Source organism: Theropithecus gelada, chromosome 14 (genome assembly GCF_003255815.1).
Source record: "Theropithecus gelada isolate Dixy chromosome 14, Tgel_1.0, whole genome shotgun sequence".
Lineage (NCBI taxonomy): Eukaryota > Metazoa > Chordata > Mammalia > Primates > Cercopithecidae > Theropithecus > Theropithecus gelada.
Genome location: NC_037682.1, coordinates 18,890,164 through 18,910,894, shown reverse-complemented (window position 1 = coordinate 18,910,894; position 20,731 = coordinate 18,890,164). Strand labels below are relative to the sequence as shown.

The following is a 20,731-nucleotide window of genomic DNA, read 5'->3' as shown; positions in this document are numbered from 1 at the left end:
GACTCCATCTCAAAAAAAAAAAAAAAAAAGAAAGTAAAAGAAACAAGGTCTTACTCTGTTACCCAGGCTAGAGTGCAGTGGTACAATCATAGCTCATTGCAGCCTGGAACTCCTGGGCTCAAGTGATCCTCCTGCCTCAGCCTCCCAGTAGCTTAGACTTCAGGCATGCACCACCATTCCCAGCTAATTTTTAATTTTTTTTTGGTAGAGATGAGGGTCTTGCTATGTTGCCCAGGCTGGTCTCAAACTCCTGGCCACAAGTGATCCTGCCTTGTTGGCCTCCCAAAGTGCTGGGATTACAGGTGTGAGCCGCTGTGCCTGGCCTAAAAATATATATATGAAAATATATAAGAAATGGGCCTCCCAGGAATTAAGGTGTTTGTGGGAGTCTTGGTCCCCAGTTTTTCTGCCAAAACTCCCTGTTCCCACACATAACCTGGTCTAGACCCCAAACAGCTGGGCCCAAAGGACAGCTGAGGCGAGGCGAGAACTTGTGCCTCCCCATGTTCCTGCTCTTTGTCCCTCTGCCCTACTTAGACCCAGGACTAATATTTGCTTTGGGTACCACAAACAGGAAATGGGGGAGGGACAGGAGTAGGGCTGGGTGGAAGGCAGGGGAGGGACAGGAGTAGGGCTGGGTGGAAGGCAGGGGAGGGACAGGAGTAGGGCTGGGTGGAAGGCAGGGTAGGACCAGAAGCCTCGCTAGGCCTGGCCTGGGGCAGGCAGCCAGGGAGAAGGAGGGCCATGCAGTGGAGACCCAGGGATTTGGAGTAGCCCCTATTCCAGGACAGGTGCAGGTCCTGGGAGGTGACAGAAGATAGACCAAAGGCCCAAGAGTCCCTGGACCTGACTCCTCCTCCCAGGCAGCTGCCACACACAAACACACCTCTAGGCACCCCAGACAGGAAGGAGGAGAAATGGGCCCCTCCTCCAGTGGCTGAGAGGCTTGGGCAAATGTTGGCTGTTCCTATCCCTGGTGCATCCCAAGGCGAGGGGCAACTTCCATCAGGCCACACCTTTTATCTTTGTCTCTATTTTTGATATCTGTGTATTGTGATTACACAAACCCCCACATTGGCCTATATGTGCAGATCTGATTATTAAGAACTTACGATATTCCATGGGCTTTCCATTCCTAATCTCCTTTAGTCCTCGCAACAAAGTATTATTCCCATTGTACAGATGAGGAAACTGTTGCACGCAGAGATGAAAGGCAACCACCACTGTATGTTAGGATTGGAAGGAGCTCCAGGAAAGTCTCGTAGCCCCACTGGCCAGAATGGGCTAAGTCTCAGAGAGGGAGGGTGGGAGATGGGGGTGACAGTGACCTTTTTTTGTGACTCCTCCTAGACCATCCATCCCTGGTCCCAGGAGGACCTGTCCTCCCAGATGGCGGGGGTGGACAGGAGGACTATCTACCCACCCATCCCCATGGCCCTGACCCTCTGACCTCACCCTCTCCGCTGATTTCTTCATGTTAGTTCAACATTAACCCAGAGGGGTCAGGACAGACAATTCCTCAGTGACCCAGGAGCTGACACACTATGGCGCACGTCCGAGGCCTGCAGCTGCCTGGCTGCCTGGCCCTGGCTGCCTTGTGTAGCCTTGTGCACAGCCAGCATGGTAAGGGGGTGCTTGCAGGCTGGAACAGGCTGGAGGATTGGGGTGTGGGCCCATGGACCGGGGTCTCCTGGCTGGACAGAGCACACAGAGCTGGCCCCTAGGTAGGTCTCAGCCCCAGGCGGCCAGCTTGGGGAAGAAGTCAGGAGCTCAGGACTGGAAAGAGAAGGGCTGCTTCTCTCTTCCAATATGGGGAGCAGGCTGGGGGCAAGGGGCAGTGTAGGAGGGGCACAGGGGGCCATATTTAGCAGCCTTCCAGGCACTTCCGCCAGCCCAGACAGCCCCTCTCAGAAGCCAGCAGGGGAGGGCGGGCTTGCTTCCTGCCCCCGCAATGGCCAAGACCACCTGCTCCTGAGGCCGCTGTCCCATGACCCCCCCACTGCAGTGTTCCTGGCTCCTCAGCAAGTGTTCCTGGCTCCTCAGCAAGCGCTGTCGCTGCTCCAGCGGGTCCGGCGAGCCAGCAGCGGCTTCCTGGAGGAGGTGCTCAAGGGCAACCTGGAGCGAGAGTGCATGGAGGAGATGTGCAGCTACGAGGAGGCCTTCGAGGCTCTGGAGTCCTCCACGGCCACGGTGAGCCTGGGCTGCTCGGACGGCTCCAGGGCCTCAGAGCGGGCCCAACTCTAGACACTTCCACAGAGAAGCAAGAGAGGAACGCCACAGCCCCTTCACCGCTCACAGCCTCATTTCAACTCTGAGCCCCTCCTCACGGGGCTGGCTAGAGGAGTGGCCTCAGCCTTTCCTGGGGGTCCCTGTGCCTGGACTCTGTCAAGGTTCCGGGGTCCTGTGTGGCTCCATGACGTGGGGAGGCCTCCACAGTCTTCAGACATCCGCCTGCCCTGGGGCTCTGTGTCCACATGGCCTCCTTAGCGGCAGCCTCCTGCACCACCCTTGAGGGGTGGGACTCTGGGGAGGCCACCACAAGCCCCGGACTCAAGACTCAGTGTTCCTGGAGCTCTGTGTCACCTTCCCTGTCTGTAGGGCTCTGCCAGGGTCCCACGGCCCCCTCTCCTTCCATCTCCCCCAGTCTTGTTCAGTCTCGGTGTATGTGTTGGAGAAACTCCCCTATCCTCAAATATTCTTCTCCTTTTGGAAACAAAAGTAGGAAACTCTGCCACAAACCTCCCCAGAGCCTGCCCCCTGCATGACCAGGGTAAAGGAAAGTGTGAGGAGGAGACATAACATTTACTAAACACAAAACAGGAGCTGCCGTAGCCTCACTCCCAGCCCTTGTTTTTCAGGATGCTTTCTGGGCCAAGTACACAGGTGAGCACCGGGAAGGATTTGCCCCAGGAAGGGAGGCCTGGGGACCCCAGTGAGAGAATTCTACCTGGAGAATCTTCTGCTGCACCCAGCCATCCACCTGTCCACCCCTTCCCCACTCCTTCCTCCGTCCCTCCCATCTGTCCATCCATCTCTCTGTTTCTCACCAACATCCCATCCACCCTTGACTCCAGCCCATCCTGGCCGTACCCCAATCCCAAGGGTAAACACCTGGGTCTTTTCCAGCTTGTGAGACGGTGAGGACGTCTCGAGATACGCTTGCTGCATGTCTGGAAGGTGAGCAAGTGACACGGGGTTGGGGGTCAGGACATGGAGGGGAGCCCGAGAGAAGAGCTCAGGGGTGGGTTTGGAGTGTGGCCAGTGGAGGCCGAGGCGGTCCCCAGTGTCCGACGTTGCTCCCATTCCTGGGGTCAAGATGTGTCTTTGTGCCTGGCTCTGTGTCTGGCATGCAGTCAGATGATTCAAGTTGGAGGAACGAATGAATGAATGAATGGATTATTTTTTATTTATTTATTTTTTTGAGACAGAGTCTCACTCTGTCGCCCAGGCTGGAGTGCAGTGGCACGATCTCAGCTCACTGCAGACTCCACCTTCCAGGTTCAAGCAATTCTCTGCCTCAGCCTCCCAAGTAGCTAGAAATACAGGTGCCCGTCACCACGCCTGGCTAATTTTTGTATTTTTAGTAGAGACCGGGTTTCACCATGTTAGCCAGGCTGGTCTTGAACTCCTGACCTCGTGATCCACCTGCCTTGGCCTTCCAAAGTGCTGGGAGTATAGACGTGAGCCACTGCGCATAGCCATGAATTCATGTTTAAGGCTTCATTCTCCTTTGCCTGACCCGAGTCTCTGCCCCGACCTAGTCAGAGCTCTGATGACGTCACATTCCCCTTCTAGCTTTAGGTGTCATTGCACCAAACAGGAACCCAAACCCCCGGCTGCTCTGACACCAAGGACTTCCCTAAGCGCGCCAAGGTGTTTCTAGCACCTGGCCTTGCATATGTTGTCGATTTCCTCTGGAGCAACCATCACCACCTACTGAATACTTCCCTATCCTTCAAGGACTGCTTCAAATGTCGCCACTTTTGCTGAGACTTCAGGGAGCACCCTCCCTCCTGCACTGCGTTCTGAAGGCACCTTTAGCATGACAAAAGGCTCCGTGACTTGGAACTCTTTATTTGTTTATTTGTTAGTAAGAGACAGGGGCTCCCTTTTTTGCCCACGCTGGTCTTGAACTCCTGGGCTCAGGCAATTCTCCCATCTCAACCTCCCAAAGTAGTAGGATTACAAGTGTGAGCCACCGCGCCTGGCTGCCGTACTTTCTTTCTTTCTTTTTTTTTTTTTTTTTTTTTGAGATGGAGTCTTGTTCTGTCGCCCAGGCTGGAGTGCAACAGTGCAATCTCAGCTTGCTGCCACCTCCGCCTAGCGAATTCAAGCAATTCTCCTGCCTCCGCCTCCTGGGTAGCTGGGATTACAGGCACACACCACCATGTCCAGCTAATTTTTTGTATTTTTTAGTAGAGATGGGTTTTCACCATGTTGGTCAGGCTGGTCACAAACGGGTGCTGGGATTGTAGGCGTGAGCCACCACACCCGGCCTCATTTGTTAAATTACATACTCAACAGATACTTTACAAAGTTCCTGCTATGTGCCCCGCACTATATCAGGTGCTGGGGATTTTAAGAGAATCAAATACAGTCTCTGCCTTCAAGGAATTCACAATCTCAAAAGAGAACAAAAATACAAAATATTAAAGTGATTGCAGGCGGGTGGGCTCAAGCCTGTATTCCTAGCACTTTGAGAGGCTGAGGTGGGCGGATCACTTGAGGCCAGGAGTTTGAGACCATCCTGGCCAACATGGTGAAACCCCCCGCCTCTATTAAAAATACAAAAATTAGCTGGGGCGTGTTGGCACGTGCCTTTAATCATAGCTACTAGGGAGGCTGAGAGGGGAGAATTGCTTGAATCTGGGAGGTAGAGGTTGTAGTGAGCTGAGATCGTGCTACTGCACTCCAGCCTGGGCAACAGAGCAGGACCCCATCTCAAAATAAATAAAAACAAAAAATAAATAAATAAAGTGATTGCAAGAAAAGTTCCGTTCAAGGCACCAGGAGAACACAGGAAAATGAGTGTCTGGTTTGCCAGAAGAGAGATGACTTCCCAGGAGAGGCAGAGTTCTGCCTGGCCTGGTGGGATGCATGGATGAACAAGCGGGCATTCCAGGCAGAAGAAACAGCCTGTGGAAAGACCCAGAGGCACGAGGAGCCAAGCTAGCAGGGACAGGTAGACCAGGGCCAGATGAAAAGGCCTTGGTCACTTTTTCATCCTGCTGGCCAAGAGAAGCCACTGAATGGAAGCTCCATGAGGGCAGGGCTGTGACTGTCCTATTGGTTGATGTGTGCTGAGCACCCGACAGTGCCTGTCACATGGTGGGCACTCAGCAAATATTTGGCAGCCACTGTTGAGTGAATGGGAGAACTGCTGGATGCAGAGGAGGAGGGGCTGGGTGAATGCAGGTTAAGGATTGTGGACCTGCATGAGCTTGGAGGTGGGGGATAGACAGAACTTTGCTGGGAGAGAGGAAATAAGTCCCCAGGCTCCAAGGCTGACTGGGGTGGGGTCTCCGCAGGTAACTGTGCTGAGGGTCTGGGTACGAACTACCGAGGGCATGTGAACATCACCCGGTCAGGCATTGAGTGCCAGCTATGGAGGAGTCGCTACCCACATAAGCCTGAGTGAGTGAGGGGCCGGCCTTTCCACCAGGGGCTGAGAACAGGAAGCAAGGATATCTCGTGCGCAACAGCCTCCTGTTGGGCAATTTCCTGTTCCAGAATCAACTCCACCACCCATCCCGGGGCCGACCTGCAGGAGAATTTCTGCCGCAACCCTGACGGCAGCACCACAGGACCCTGGTGCTACACTACAGACCCCACCGTGAGGAGGGAGGAATGCAGCATCCCTGTCTGTGGTGAGCTGGGGGCAGGGCGTGGCCCATGGTCAAGGCCCGGGGGCTTCATGGGGCCTGGCAGCCTGGGATGGGAACCAAGAATGCTGGCGGGTGCAGTGGCTCATGCCTGTAATCCCGGCACTTTGGGAGGCTGAAGCAAGCGGATCACCTGAGATCAGGGGTTTGAGATCAGCCTGGCCAACATGGCAAAACCCCATCTCTACTAAAAATACAAAAATTAGCCAGGCATGGTGGCGGGTGCCTGTAATCCCAGCTACTCAGGAGGCTGAGGCAGCAGAATCGCTTGAACCCGGGAGGCAGAGGTTGTAGTGAGCTGAGATCGTGCCATTGCACTTCAGCCTTGGTGACAAGAGCAAAACTCTGCTTCAAAAAAAGAAAAAAAAAAGAAAAAGAAAAAGATGCTGGCCACCTTCAGAGCTGGCATCAGTCATTCAGATCATATCTGTGCCTGTTGCTCAGTGAAGTCAGGGAATCGGGATCTGAGTGGGGGGATCTGCCAGCCTCCTCCTCCTGCTTCCCACTCTTGACTTCCTTATGGTCCAGGCTGTGGCTCATTCCAAATATGCCTCCTTTCTGATCAAGGCACTCCTTCCTCCGGGAAGCCCTCCCTAGCCATTTCTGTCCACACGCCCTGTTCTGAGTATCACAGAGCAAGCCTTGTGCAGTTTGGCCTTGCAGGATTCTGTCATCATTATTTTCCCTGGTGTGTTAAGTAGCTATAGCTACCCTTCCCCAAGGCAGACCACAATAAGCATTTCTTTTTCCCGTGAGGGTTGGCAGGCGTGGCGCTGCTGATCTCAGCTGCACTCGCTGATGATGTCTTGTAGGGTCAACTGACAGAGGCTGGCCCTGGCTGGGTGGCTCTGATTCAAATAATGGGTCCAGCTGAGCCTGGTTCCTCGTTGAGTGTTGGGCCTAGATTTGCTCCACGTGCGATCATGCTGGGGCTGAGGCTGAAAGACAGCAGTACCTGGGAAAACTCTTCTTATGCTGATGACAGACACAGAAAACAATGAACAGAAAAGCATCTTCTGTCCTGAAGGCCTAGGCTCAGAACAGGCACAGTCAGCCCTGCCCACGTTCCATTGGCCAGAGCAAGTATATGTTCAAGGCTAGGGTCAAGAGGTGAACTACACGTCGGCCTGTAAAATCACAGAGCAAAGGATGTGGATGCAGCCAGGGGTAAAGAATTTGTGCCGGTTACCAGTCCCACAAACATGGGTTGGTATTCTTTGTTCTCTAGGCATCCCTGTTGGGTCCATTGCTCGTTCCTGGGGATGGTCTTTTTTTTTCTTTCTGAGACAGAGTCTCACTCCCTCGCCCAGGCTGCTGGAGTGCAGTGGCGTGATCTCAGTTCACTGCAACCTCCACCTCCCAGGTTCAAGCAATTCTCCTGCCTCAGCCTCCTGAGTAGCTAGGATTACAAGTGTGTGCCACCACGCCCGGCTAATTTTTTTGTATGTAGTAGAGATGGGGTTTCACCATGTTGGCCAGGCTGATCTCAAACCTCTGACCTCGTGATCCTCGCACTTCGGCCTCCCAAAGTGCCGGGATTACAGGGGTGAGCCACTGTGCCCAGCCTTTTTTTTTTTTTTTTTTTGAGACAGAGTCTCACTCTGTTACCCAGGCTGGAGTACAGTGGCACAATCTTGGCTCACTGCCTCCACCTCCTGGGTTCAGGCGATTCTCCTGCCTCAGCCTCCCATATAGCTGGGACTGCAGGCATATGCCACCACACCTGGTTAATTTTTGTATTTTTAGTAGAGACGGGTTTCTCCACATTGGCCAGGCTGATCTCAAACTCCTGATCTCAGGTGATCTGCCCTGCTCAGCCTCCCAAAATTCTGGGATTACAGGTGTAAGCCACTGCGGCTGGCCCCTGGGATTGGTCTTGTAGCAAGTTTATCCTAACAAAAACAGCTACCATTTACCTCCCAGCCCCCATACACGTGCGCACACACTGATGATAAATAAGTTGCAGGCTTGCAGAAACTGACCTATCCAGGTGAACAGCCTAGTGATCCCAGCAAGCTTCCTGCTGTGTCGCCATAAAAACAGACTCCTCCAGCAGCCCCAGGCAGCAACTACCAGTTGATTACAGACAGCCCAGCAGGCCAAACCCGGTTATTATCTCTGGTTTATTATGTGCCAGACACTTATGCTGTATATTTTGTTTAATCCTCTCAACAAGCCTGCAAGAGTGGCATTAGTAACCCCTTTAAAGGCAGACAGACAGAAGCCCAGAGAGGTTAAGTAACCTGAGGTCACACAGGCAAAAAGCAGCAAGACTGGGGTTCACATCCCTGTCTGTTCCGGTCCATGTGTGGTCTCACTCACTCTGCTGCTTCCTTACCCCTCACCCACCAGGCCAGGATCAAGTCACTGTAGCGATGACTCCACGCTCCAGAGGCTCCAGTGTGAATCTGTCACTTCCATCGGAGGAGTGTGTCCCTGATCGGGGGCGGCAGTACCAGGGGCGCCTGGCAGTGACCACACATGGGCTCCCCTGCCTAGCCTGGGACAGCGCGCAGGCCAAGGCCCTGAGCAAGCACCAGGACTTTGACTCGGCCGTGCAGCTGGTGGAGAACTTCTGCCGCAACCCAGATGGGGATGAGGAGGGCGTGTGGTGCTATGTGGCCGGGAAGCCTGGTGACTTTGAGTACTGCGACCTCAACTATTGTGGTGAGCTGCCTGGGTAGGGGCCTGAGATGCAGGGACGAATCCTGGTGGGAATAACAACAGTTGCTTCTGCTTACCGAACACTTACCGCGTTGAGTGTGCTCATAACAGCCTTACAGTAACCAGGTAGGGGTAAGGTCCTGTGCCCATTTCATAGATAAGTACATTGAGGCCCCAGGAGGTTATTGCCTAGTAGCCCAACTGTGCATGCACTCTTAACCTCTGCACCAAACGGCCTCCAAGGCCCACAGGGGAATTGGGGGGATCTAGGGGATGCGTGAGGAATGGCCCAGCCGAGTCCCAGCCGGTGCCCGGGTCCCAACAGAGGAGGCCGTGGATGAGGAGACAGGAGATGGGCTGGGTGAGGACACAGACAGGGCCATCGAAGGGCGTACCGCCACCAGTGAGTACCAGACTTTCTTCGATCCGAGGACCTTCGGCTTGGGAGAAGCAGGTGAGGTAGTGGGCATCTGAGGGACGCGGGGCTGTGGGGCTGGTGGCCAGCACTTGCCCCTCACCGCTTGGCTTGCTCTGCAGACTGTGGGCTGCGACCTCTGTTTGAGAAGAAGTCGCTGGAGGACAAAACTGAAGGAGAACTCCTGGAATCCTACATCGACGGGCGCATTGTGGAGGGCTGGGATGCAGAGATCGGCATGTCACCTTGGTGTGTCCCGGAGCCCTGTGCTACCATTCACTCCTGGGGGCAGGTGTGCTGCTGGCCCCCCACCCTCCGGCCCTGCCCACAGGCCCGGGCTTTATAGATGACAACAGCTGAGCATCCAGGATCCCACCAACTGCACAGCAGCCACATGAGATGGGTTATTTCCTTCCTTTTTTTTTTTTTTTAAGATGGAGTCTTGCTCTGTCACCTAGGCTGGAGTGCAGTGCCACAATCTCGGCTCACTGCTGTGATCTCGGCTCACTGCAACTTCTGCCTTCCAGGTTCAAACGATTCTCTTGCCTCAGCCTCCTGAGTAGCTGAATTTACAGACATGCGCCACCACACCCAGCTAATTTTTGTTATTTTAAGTAGAAACAGGGTTTCACCATGTTGGCCAGGCTGGTCTTGAACTCCTGACCTCAAGTGATCCACCTGCCTCAGCCTCCCAAAGTGTTGGGATTACAGGCGTGAGCCACCGCACCTGGCCCATGGGTGCTTTACTTCTAAGCAGATGGTAAAGCTGAGGCTCACAGAGCTGGTGGCTCACCTCCGCACACTGCTAATGGGTTTGAATCCAGTTCTGATTCCAGAGCTGGGCTACGCTGTGTGAACTCTGGACTGGAAGGACCTAGTAAGGGAGTACAAAAAGCAGGAGGCAGGTCAGGTCAGTGGCTCACCCCTGTAATCCCAGCACTTTGGGAGGCCAAGAAGGGAAGATCACTTGAGGTCAGGAGTTCAAAGCCAGTCTGGGCAAAATGGTAAAACCCCGTCTCTACTAAAAATACAAAAATTAGCCAGGTATAGCAGCATATCCCTGTAGTCCCAGCTACTAAGGAGGCTGAGGCGGGAGGATTGCTTGAGCGCAGGAGGTTGAGGCTTCAGTAAGCTGTGACTGTACCATTGCACTCCAGCCTGGGTGACAAGAGTGAAACCCTGTCTCAAAAAAAAAAAAGTGTGAGGCAACCCCTCAGCATCACATGGAGGCTCCAGGCCCCAAGGGCGGCCAGCCCAAGCTTGGATCTGGGCCCCAGAGGCAGCTCTGCCCCGCTGGGTTCTTAGACCTGGGACTTGTTACTTCTAGGGCTGGTGTACAGGCAGCCCCCTCATCCTCAGCTCCTAATGCTTCCTGCTCCCCCTCCTAGGCAGGTGATGCTTTTCCGGAAGAGTCCCCAGGAGCTGCTGTGTGGGGCCAGCCTCATCAGTGACCGCTGGGTCCTCACCGCCGCCCACTGCCTCCTGTACCCGCCCTGGGACAAGAACTTCACTGAGAATGACCTTCTGGTGCGCATTGGCAAGCACTCCCGCACCAGGTACAGAACTGGTGGCCTGTGGGTGTCTGGCAGGGGTCTGAGTCCTCCAGAGCGATCATGAGGGGCCCTGGTGGCTCCGGGACAATGGGATGTTCTGGATACCCCCAGAATATGACATCCCGGCAGTCTCTGCTGGAAAGTCCATTTGGTCATGTCCTGACTGAGGCTTGGAGCTAGAGGGGGGAAACCTGTCTGTCTCCTGGGCCCTCCAACACCAGGATATGGCCCATGTGGGAGTCTCCGAAAATAGAGTCTGTCTGGACCAGGGTGTGCAGCCTGTGCCCTTGTCCCTGTCCTCCTGACTGTCTGACTCCAAAGCCCGGCACGGCTTTAGGCCCAGGAAGAAATGGCCAGGGGGCTGCCACGGCAGGAGCCAGCCCTATCCCCTCCCTGGTGGCCTGCAGGATACCCTGTCTCCCAGACCCCAAGGGCAGGCAGTTTCCTGCCCCTTGCTGGGTGAACCTGCAGCTTCTCCATTTCTCTCTTGGGGTCTCTGCAGGTATGAGCGAAACATTGAAAAGATATCCATGCTGGAAAAGATCTACATCCACCCCAGGTACAACTGGCGGGAGAACCTGGACCGGGACATTGCCCTGATGAAGCTGAAGAAGCCCGTTACCTTCAGCGACTACATCCACCCCGTGTGCCTGCCCGACAGGGAGACGGCAGCCAGGTGGGCAACCAGACGCTTATTAGCTGAGGGGCAGAAGCCGAGTTCTGGGCCTGGCTCTGATACCAGGCAGCCTTGCAGAGCCCTTTTCCAGCCCTTTTCCAGGCCTCAGTTTCTTGGAGTGAACCCAAAAGTTCTTTTCAGCACTGGCGTTTTATTTTTTATTTATGTTAAATAAACATAATAAATAATTTATTAAGGGAGTTCCACTCTTTTTTTCTTTTTTTTTTGAGACGGAGTCTCGCTCTATCGCCCAGGCTGGAGTGCTGTGGCCGGATCTCAGCTCACTGCAAGCTCTGCCTCCCGAGTTTATGCCATTCTCCTGCCTCAGCCTCCGAGTAGCTGGGATTACAGGCGCCCACCACCTCGCCCGGCTAGTTTTTTGTATTTTTTAGTAGAGACGGGGTTTCACCGGGTTAGCCAGGATGGTCTCGATCTCCTGACATTGTGATCCGCCCGTCTCGGCCTCCCAAAGTGCTGGGATTACAGGCTTGAGCCACCGCGCCCGGCCACGGAGTTCCACTCTTGTCTCCCAGGCTGGAGTGTAGTCGTGTGATCTGGGCTCACTGCAACCCCTCCTCCCAGGTTCAAGCGACTCTCCTGCCTCAGCCTCCTGAGTAGCTGGGATTACAGGCTAATTTTTGTATTTTTAGTAGAGACTGGTGGGTTTCACCGTGTCAGCCAGGCTGGTCTCAAACCCCTGACCTCAAGTGATCCGCCCGCCTCAGCCTCCCAAAGTGCTGAGACGGGAGGTGTGAGCCTCGGTGCCCGGCCAGCACGGACGTTTTAGATTCTGGTCTCTAAGAAATGGCATTGGGGCCAGGCGGCTCCTGCGAGGGTTGGCTCTCACCAGGCCCTTCTTCCTTCCTCAAAGCTTGTTCCAGGTTGGATACAAGGGGCGGGTGACAGGCTGGGGCAACCTGAAGGAGACGTGGACGGCCAACGTTGGTAAGGTGCAGCCCAGCGTCCTGCAGGTGGTGAACCTGCCCATCGTGGAGCGGTCGGTCTGCAAGGACTCTACTCGGATCCGCATCACTGACAACATGTTCTGTGCTGGCAAGTCTGGGGCGGGCTGAGGAAACAGTGGGGCCCGGGTTGGGAGGACTGAGTTGTGCCTGGGTTCAAGGCATGTGACTTTGGGCAAGTTGCCTAACCTCTTGGTGGCTCAGTTTCTTCCTCTGTAAAATGGAAGTAAAAGTCTATCCCATAAGGTTATGGGAGGGTTAAATGAAGTAGCATATATTAATATATTTGGCATAGTATCAGTCACCAGTGAAGTGTTCAATATATGTGAGCTCAGATAGCAGCAAGAGGCTGCGGGTGGGGAAACGCCATTCATTCAACTGCTCAGCAGATATTTATTGAGCACCTATTACCTTCCAGGCAGTGTTCTAGGGTATACAGCAGGGACCCAGACCGACAATGTCTGTGCCCTCAGAGGGCTTCCTTCCTAGGAGGAGGGCACGTCCGTAAACAGATCTAAAACAGCAATCCCTGACCAGTGCTGTGAAGAAAAATGAAGCACAGGGAGAGAGAAGGGCTGATGAGGTGGGCTTCTAAATAGGGTGGCCAGACGAGGCGGGCAGGATCACTTGAGGTCAGGAGTTCGAAACCAGCCTGGCCAACATGGTGAAACCTCATCTCTACTAAAAATACAAAAATTTGCCAGGCATGGTGATGCATGCCTGTAATCCCAGCTACTCAGGAGGCTGAGGCAGGAGAATTGCTTGAGCCCGGGAGGCGGAGGTTGCAGTGAGCTGAATTCGGGCAGTGAGCTGCACTCCAGCCTGGGCAACAGAGTGAGACTCCATCGATCGATCAATCAATCAATCAGGTGGTCAGAGAAGGTTGGAGAAGGCCTCCCTAAGAAGGTGATGTCTGGGCAGGGACTGGAAGAGGGGAAGGAAGGAGTGAGCAAGCATGTCTAGGGGAGGAGCACCGCAGGCTGGGGGCATGGCAGGCGCAAAGGCCCTGAGGTGTGAGCACACTTGTCTTGTCTGGGGAGCAGTAGGGAGGCCTGGGGTGCTGAGGAGGGGCAGCAGTGGGTGAGGGAGAGAAGGGCCCAGGCAGAGGAGAGCCACTTCCTTTAGGGCCTGGAAGGACTTTATTGAGTGAGATGGGAAGTTATCGAGGGGCTTGAGGCAGGTTAAGAAATGATCTGACTGACTTGAAAAGTAAAAAATAAAAATTTAGTGTAATTTCAGACTCACAGAAAAGTTGCAAAAATAATACAAAGATTTCCTGTATACTGTCATCCAGATTGTCCTCCATTCTGTGGATGTGTGGGAGTTTTTTTATATATATATATATGTGCATAGTTTGAGAGCAAATCGTGAATATGGTTTCTTTTCACCCATAAATACTTAAGTATTTCCCAAAAAAAAAAAAAAAAAAAAACCCAACCCAAGGATGTTCTCTTATATAACCACAGTACAAATATTAAAACCCAGAAATTTTTTTTGACACAGCCTTGCTGTCACCCAGGCTTGAGTGCAGTGGCACAATCTCGGCTCACTGCAACCTCTTCCTCCCAGATTCAAGCGATTCTCCCACCTCGGCCTCCCGAATAGCTGGAATCACAGGCATGTACCACCATGCCCAGCTAATTTTTGTATTTGTAGTAGAGACAGGGTTTCACCATGTTGGCCAGGCTGGTCTCGAACTCCTGACCTCAGGTGATCCGCCCACCTCAGCCTCCCAAGGTTCTGGGATTACGGGCATGAGCCGCTGTGCCAGGCCATACTTTGTTACTACTGTTATTTCTTTTGATGCTCAGATGATCCCAAGTTTGGCCAGTGGGAGTTCCTTCAAGCTGGCTTCTGTGACTTGGGGAGATGTTCTGTCATTCTTTGAGTACTTTCTTACTTTCTGGCATAGCAAGATGTTTCAGGTTGATCCTACTTTCCTGACTGTAGTGTTGGAAGCAGCCATTTCTCCAGGGAACCCTTCTAGTGGAGACTGGAATTTAGAACTGAGATCTGGGTGCTGGCGTGTGCACATTGCTAGTGGGATGTCATTACTTCTAGGCTCTCTTAGTGGACAGGACCAGAAAAAAATTATACGATGCATATACCAATATCTCTATCATCTATATAAAAAACCGTGAGTTCCTACTGAAACCTCCAATTCCATTCTAACACCACAGGATTAATTTTAGCTTTTCCTTTTCCATATTTGTAACTCTCTGTTGACAGTAAGAAACCTGACCCCCATTATCTGTAATGCACTTGCCTATTTGAGCAATACTAGATTACAGTTTCAAAATCCTCCATCCATAACACTATTAAAACCAATCCTATGGCTGGACTCGGCCCACTGTAACCTCTGCCTCCTGAACTCAAGCCAACCTCCCACTTTAGCCTCCTGAGTAGCTGGGGCTACAGGCACACACCACCATGCCCAGCTAATTTTTGTATTTTTTGTAGAGACTGGGTCTTACTGTGTTGCCCAGACTGGTCTTGAACTCTGAGCTCAAGTGATCCACCCAACTTAGCCTCCCAAAGTGCTGGGATTACAGATGTGAGCCACCATGCCTGGCCTCTCCTAGGAAATTTTTAGAAGTAGTATTGTTAAGTCAAAAGGCAAACATGTATGTCATTTTTTAGAGATTTTAAAATTTCTTTCCATAAGGGTTGTACCAGTTTGCATTTCCATCACAGTGTATGAGAATGCCTGTTTCCCTACAACCTTGCCAAAAGAATGTCACAGTTTTAAATTTTTACCAATCTGAGAGGTGAGAAATAGTACATCAAAATTGTTTTAATGGACAGCTTTCAAATTGAAAATGAGGTTGAACATCTTTTCTTATGATTAAGGAACTTTTTTTTTTTTTTTTTGAGATGCCCTCTGTCACCTAGGCTGGAGTACAGTGGCACAATTTTGGCTCACTGCAAGCTTCACCTCCTGGGTTCAAGTGATTCTCCTGCCTCAGCCTCCCAAGCAGCTGGGACTATAGGCACAAGTCACTGTGCCGAGATAATTTTTGTATTTTTAGTAGAGACAGGGTTTCACCATTTTGGCCAGGCTCGTCTCAAACTCCTTACCTCGTGATCCTCCCGCCTCGGCCTCCCAAAGTGCTGGGATTACAGGCATGAGCCACCACGCCTGGCCTAAGGACTATTTTTATATAATTATTTTTTTGAGACAGAGTCTCGCTTTGTCACCTAGGCTGGAGTGCAATGGTGCAATCTTGGCTCACTGCAGCCTCCACTTCCCTGGTTCAAGTGATTCTCCTGCCTCAGCCTCCTGAGTAGCTGGGACCACAGGTGCGTGCCTGGCTAGCATTTGTATTATATAATTTTTTTGTGAATTGTCTCTTCATGTCCCTTTTTGGTCCCTTTCTTATCAATTTTTGTGAGTTCTTCACATTTATACTAGGCCTTTATTTGTGATATATATTGCAAATGTTTTCTCCTAGTTTGTCAGTTTTTTTTTTTTTTTTTGAGACAGAGTCTCGCTCTGTTGCCCAGGTTGGAGTGCAGTGGCCAGATCTCAGCTCACTGCAAGCTCCGCCTCCCGGGTTCACGCCATTCTCCTGCCTCAGCCTCCCGAGTAGCTGGGACTACAGGCACCTGCCACCACGCCCGGCTAGTTTTTTGTATTTTTTTAGTAGAGACGGGGTTTCACCGTGTTAGCCAGGATGGTCTCGATCTCCTGACCTCATGATCCGCCCGTCTTGGCCTCCCAAAGTGCTGGGATTACAGGCTTAAGCCACTGTGCCCTGCTGTTTGTCAGTTTTTTTAACCTCATGTATAATTTTTTTGGCCATGCAGTTTAAAAAATTACTAGATAGTCAAATTTATCATTTATTTTATTAAATCTGGATTTTGAATCAGAGTTAGATAAACTTTTCCTGGCCAGGTGTGGTGGCTTACACTTGTAATCCCAGCACTCTGGGAGGCAGAGGCGGGGGATCACCTGAGGTCAGGAGTTCAAGACCATCCTGGCCAACATGGTGAAACCCCTGTCTCCACTAAAATACAAAAAATTAGCCGGGTGTGGTGGTACACGCCTGTAGTCCCAGCTACTCAGGAGGCTGAGGCAGGGGAATCGCTTGAACCCAGGAGGCAGAGGTTGCAGTGAGCCGAGATGGCGCCACTGCACTCCAGCCTGGCGACAGAGTGAGACTCCATCTCAAAAAAAAAAAAAAAAAAAGGAAAAAAAAATTTTTTTAAATTAGCTGGGCATGGTGGCATGTGCCTTGTAGTCTCAGCTACTTGAGAGGCTGAGTTAGGAGGATTGCTTGAGGCTAGGAGTTCAATACTGCAGTGAGATGACTGCTCCATTGCACTCCAGCCTGGGTGACAGAGTGAGACCCTGTTTCTATTTAAAAAAAAAAAAAAAAAAAAATCAGCCAGGTGCGGTGGCTCACACCTGCAATCCTAGCACTTTGGGAGGCCGAGGCGGGCGGACCACCTGAAGTCAGGAGTTCAAGACCAGCCTGCCCAACATGGAAAAACCCCGTCTCTGCTAAAAATACAAAATTAGCCAGACGTGCAAGCGCATGCCTATAATCCCAAATACTCGGGAGGCTGAGGCAGGAGAATCGCTTGAACCCAGGAGGCGGAGGTTGCAGTGAGCTGAGATCCCGCCATTGCACTCCAGCCTGGGCAACAAAAGCAAAAACTCCGTCTGGCCGGGCGCAGTGGTTCACGCCTGTAATCCCAGCACTTTGGGAGGCCGAGGTGGGCGGATCACAAGGTCAGGAGTTCGAGACAATCCTGGCTGACATGGTGAAACCCTGTCTCTACTAAAATACAAAAAATTAGCCAGGCATGGTGGTGGGCGCCTGTAGTCTCAGCTACTTGGGAGGCTGAGGCAGGGGAATCACTTGAACCTGGGAAGTGGAGATTGCAGTGAGCCGAGATGGCACCACTGCACTCCAGCCTGGTGACAGAGCGAGACTCCATCTCAAAAAAAAAAAAAAAGTCTATGAACTAGTGATTTGAGATTTCACCTTTATCACATTCTAGATTGTATTTTATTTTATTTTATTTTATTTTATTTTTTTTTTTGAGACTGAGTCTGGCTCTGTCGCCCAGGCTGGAGTGCAGCGGCCGGATCTCAGCTCACTGCAAGCTCCGCCTCCCGGGTTTACGCCATTCTCTTGCCTCAGCCTCCCGAGTAGCTGGGACCACAGGCGCTCGCCACTTCGCCCAGCTAGATTTTTGTATTTTTTTAGTAGAGATGGGGTTTCACCGTGTTAGCCAGAATGGTCTCGATCTCCTGACCTCGTGATCCGCCCGTCTCGGCCTCCCAAAGTGCTGGAATTACAGGCTTGAGCCACCGCGCCCGGCCGTAGATTGTATTTTATTTTCATTTATTTATTTGAAATAGAGACAAGTCTCCCTATGCTGCCCAGGCTGATCTCGAACTCCTGGCTGGGCTTGAGCAGTTCTCCCACCTTGGCCTCCCAAACTGCTGGGATTACAGACATGAGCCATCATACCTGACCTAGGTTTTAGTTTTTAGTTTTATTTTTTCCTGCACCCAGCTAATTTTATTTGATTTGTAGAGACAGGGTCTTGCTATGTTACCCAGGCTGGTCTCGAACTCCTGGGCTCAAGTGATCCTCCTGCCTTGGCCTCCCAAAGTGCTGGGATTACCAGCATGAGCCACGGTGCCCAGCCCCACATTCTAGATTTCTATGGATAGAGTATGCTTAGGGATGAATATGTTTCTGGACGTTTGACTTGGCTCTCCTGGTCTGTTGTCTGTCTGTGCACAGCATCACATTGTTTTAATGATAGAGGCTTTAGCATACATAGCTGGGAAGGCTAATGTTCTTTTTTAGTTTTTCTTTCCAGTGTTTTCCTAGCAATTCTTGCATGTTTGTTTTTCCATATGAACGTTAGTATCAATATGTCTAGGTCTATAAAAAAGCTTGGTGGTATTTTTATTGGGATTATGATACTTTAATAAATTAACTGGGAGAATGGACATATTTTTTTATATTGAGTCATTTTATCCAAGGATAAGAAATGTCTTCATATTTGTTCAAGTCTATTATTGTATCTTTCTTGACTGCTGCAATGTATTCTCTTATAATTTTTTCCCTTGGTATCTTATTTTATATATTTGTAATATCTTATTTTTCTTGAGTAAATTAGCTAATGGCTTGCCGATTTTCTCAAAACAAATACCTAGGGATTTGATTGATGAAATTATTAGGCCTATTATTTTTCTTTTTTTTGTTTTGAGACATAGTCTCACTCTGTTACCCAGGCTGGAGTGCAGTGGTGCGATCTCAGATCACCACAACCTTCACCTCCTGGGTTCAAGTGATTCTCCTGCCTCAGCCTCCCAAGTAGCTGGGATTACAGGTACATGCCACCATGCCTGGCTAATTTTTTTATATTTTTAGTAGAGACGGGGTTTCACCATGTTAGCCAGGCTGGTCTCGAACTCCTGACCTCGTGATCTGCCTGCCTCAGCTTCCCAAAGTGCTGGGATTACAGGAGTGAGCCACTGTACCTGGCCCTTTTTTTTTTTTTTTTTTTTTTTTGAGACAGAGTCTTGCTCTATTACCCAGGCTGGAGTGCAGTGGCGCGATCTTGGCTCACTGCAAGCTCTCCTGCCTCAGCCTTCTGAGTAGCTGGGACTACAAGTACACACTGCCACGCCTGGCTAATTTTTTGTATTTTTAGTAGAGACAGGGTTTCACTGTGTTCGCCAGGATGGTCTCGATCTCCTGACCTTGTGATCCGCCCACCTCAGCCTCCCAAAGTGCTGGGATTACAGGTGTCAGCTACCACACCTGGCCAGGCCTATTATTTTTCTATTGAGGTTCATTAATTTCTGCTTTTATCTCTTAAAAAGTTTTCTTATGTTTCTGTCTGCTTTACTTTGCTGTTCTCTTGCTAGCTTTTTTTTTTTTTTTTTTTTTTTCCCAGATAGGGTCTTGTTCTATTGCCCAGGCTGGAGTACAGTGGCACAGTCATAGCTCATTGCAGCCTTGAACTCCTGGGCTCAAGCAATTCTCTTCTTGCTTCAGCCTCCCACGTATAGCTAGGACCATAGGTACATGCCACCATGTCCAGCTAATTATTTTATTTTATTTTTCAAGATGGAGTCTTGTTCTGTCACTCAGGCTGTACTGCAGTGGTGCAATCTCGGTTCACTGCAACCTCCACCTCCACCTCCCGGGTTCAAGCAATTCTCCTACCTCAGTCTCCTGAGTAGCTGGGATTACAGGTGCACACCACTATGCCTGGCTAATTTTTGTATTTTTAGTAGAGGCAGGGTTTCACCATGTTGGCCAGGCTGGTCTTAAACTCCTGACCTCATGATCTGCCTGCCTTGGCCTCCCAAAGTGCTGAGATTATAGGTATGAGCCACAGCGCCTGGTGAAGGTGTGGTTTTTCTGTGTAGGTTTTATTGTTGTTAGTGTTGTTCTATATTGTTTGTAGAGGTTACTTGGGGAGATTTGGGTAAAGGCAACTACCATTATTATCCTCATCAGACTTGTAGGTCTAACTTTTTAATTTTTTAATTTTTTAATTTTTCTTGGTCTTTCATTATTGATTTTTTTGAGACAGGGTCTCACTCTGTCGCCCAGGCTGGAGTGTAGTGACATGATTACGGCTCACTGCAGCCTTAACCTCCCAGGCGCAAGGGATCCTCCTCTCTCAGCCTCCCAAGTAGCTGGGACTACAGGCATGTGCCACCATACCCAGCTAATTTTTTGTAGAGACAGGGTTTTGCCATATTGCCCAGGTTGGTCTTGAACTCCTGAGCTCAAAGTGATCTACCCGGCTTGGGCATGAGCCACCTACCCTGGCCTGGTCCAACTTTTTAAAAGCATTATTCTGCCTCTTGGGTGGAGAATACATTGTAGGTGGGCAAAGAATGAAGGAAACTAGTGGTTCAGGAGCTGGAGCTAGAAATGGTAAGAAGGGGTTGGACTTGGGATCTATGTTGAAGGTAGAGCCGACAAGATTTGCTAGGACTGGATGTATAGGGCGAGGAAGTGAGGAGAGCAAGAATGATTGGAGGGGTAAGTGGACTATCACCAGCTGTGTCTCATGAAGGGGTGTGGCTGGGCTACGAGCTATGCTCCTGAGCACGGACGGCTGTTTTCTCTCAAGGTTACAAGCCTGGTGAAGGGAAACGAGGGGATGCCTGTGAAGGCGACAGCGGGGGACCCTTTGTCATGAAGGTAAGCTTCTCTAAAGCCCAGGGCCTGGTGAACTCATCTGGGGATGGGGAGAAACTCTTGTATCTAGAAACAGTTGCCTGGCAGGGGAATACTGATGTGGCCTTGAACCTGACTCTATTGGAAACCTCATCTTTCTTCTTCAGAACCCCTTAAACAAACGCTGGTATCAAATGGGCATCGTCTCATGGGGTGAAGGCTGTGACCGGGATGGGAAATATGGCTTCTACACACACGTGTTCCGCCTGAAGAAGTGGATACAGAAGGTCATTGATCAGTTTGGAGATTAGGGGGCCACTCATATTCTGGGCTCCTGGAACCAATCCAGTGAAATAATTATTTTGCTGTTTCTAAAACTATGGTTCCCAATAAAAGTGACTCTCAACGAGC

General features: G+C 51.1%; 1 protein-coding gene across 2 annotated transcripts; it reads left to right on the top strand.

Annotated features, from left to right (window-relative positions):
- The first annotated feature begins 1,474 nt into the window (after positions 1-1,474).
- Positions 1,475-20,731, top strand: F2 (coagulation factor II, thrombin). 2 transcript variants are annotated; one of them, XM_025356615.1, is made up of 14 exons: positions 1,475-1,575; positions 2,027-2,190; positions 2,859-2,883; positions 3,127-3,177; positions 5,529-5,634; positions 5,731-5,867; positions 8,235-8,549; positions 8,872-9,000; positions 9,084-9,210; positions 10,350-10,517; positions 11,017-11,190; positions 12,062-12,243; positions 20,274-20,344; positions 20,488-20,731. In XM_025356615.1, exons 1-14 carry the CDS (start codon positions 1,545-1,547, stop codon positions 20,629-20,631), a joined length of 1,824 nt encoding a protein of 607 aa, XP_025212400.1. In that variant the 5' UTR covers positions 1,475-1,544; the 3' UTR covers positions 20,632-20,731. The 2 variants fall into 2 exon arrangements, with proteins under 2 accessions (XP_025212400.1, XP_025212399.1); XM_025356614.1 differs by having other exon boundaries at positions 1,475-1,623.

Coding starts and splice junctions, on each gene's coding strand:
- F2 (XM_025356614.1), top strand. CDS start 1,545: ATGGCGCACGTCCGAGGCCTGCAGCTGCCTGGCTGCCTGGCCCTGGCT. Junction 2,191..2,858: donor TGGAGTCCTCCACGGCCACG/GTGAGCCTGGGC, acceptor CTTGTTTTTCAG/GATGCTTTCTGGGCCAAGTA. Junction 5,868..8,234: donor ATGCAGCATCCCTGTCTGTG/GTGAGCTGGGGG, acceptor CTCACCCACCAG/GCCAGGATCAAGTCACTGTA.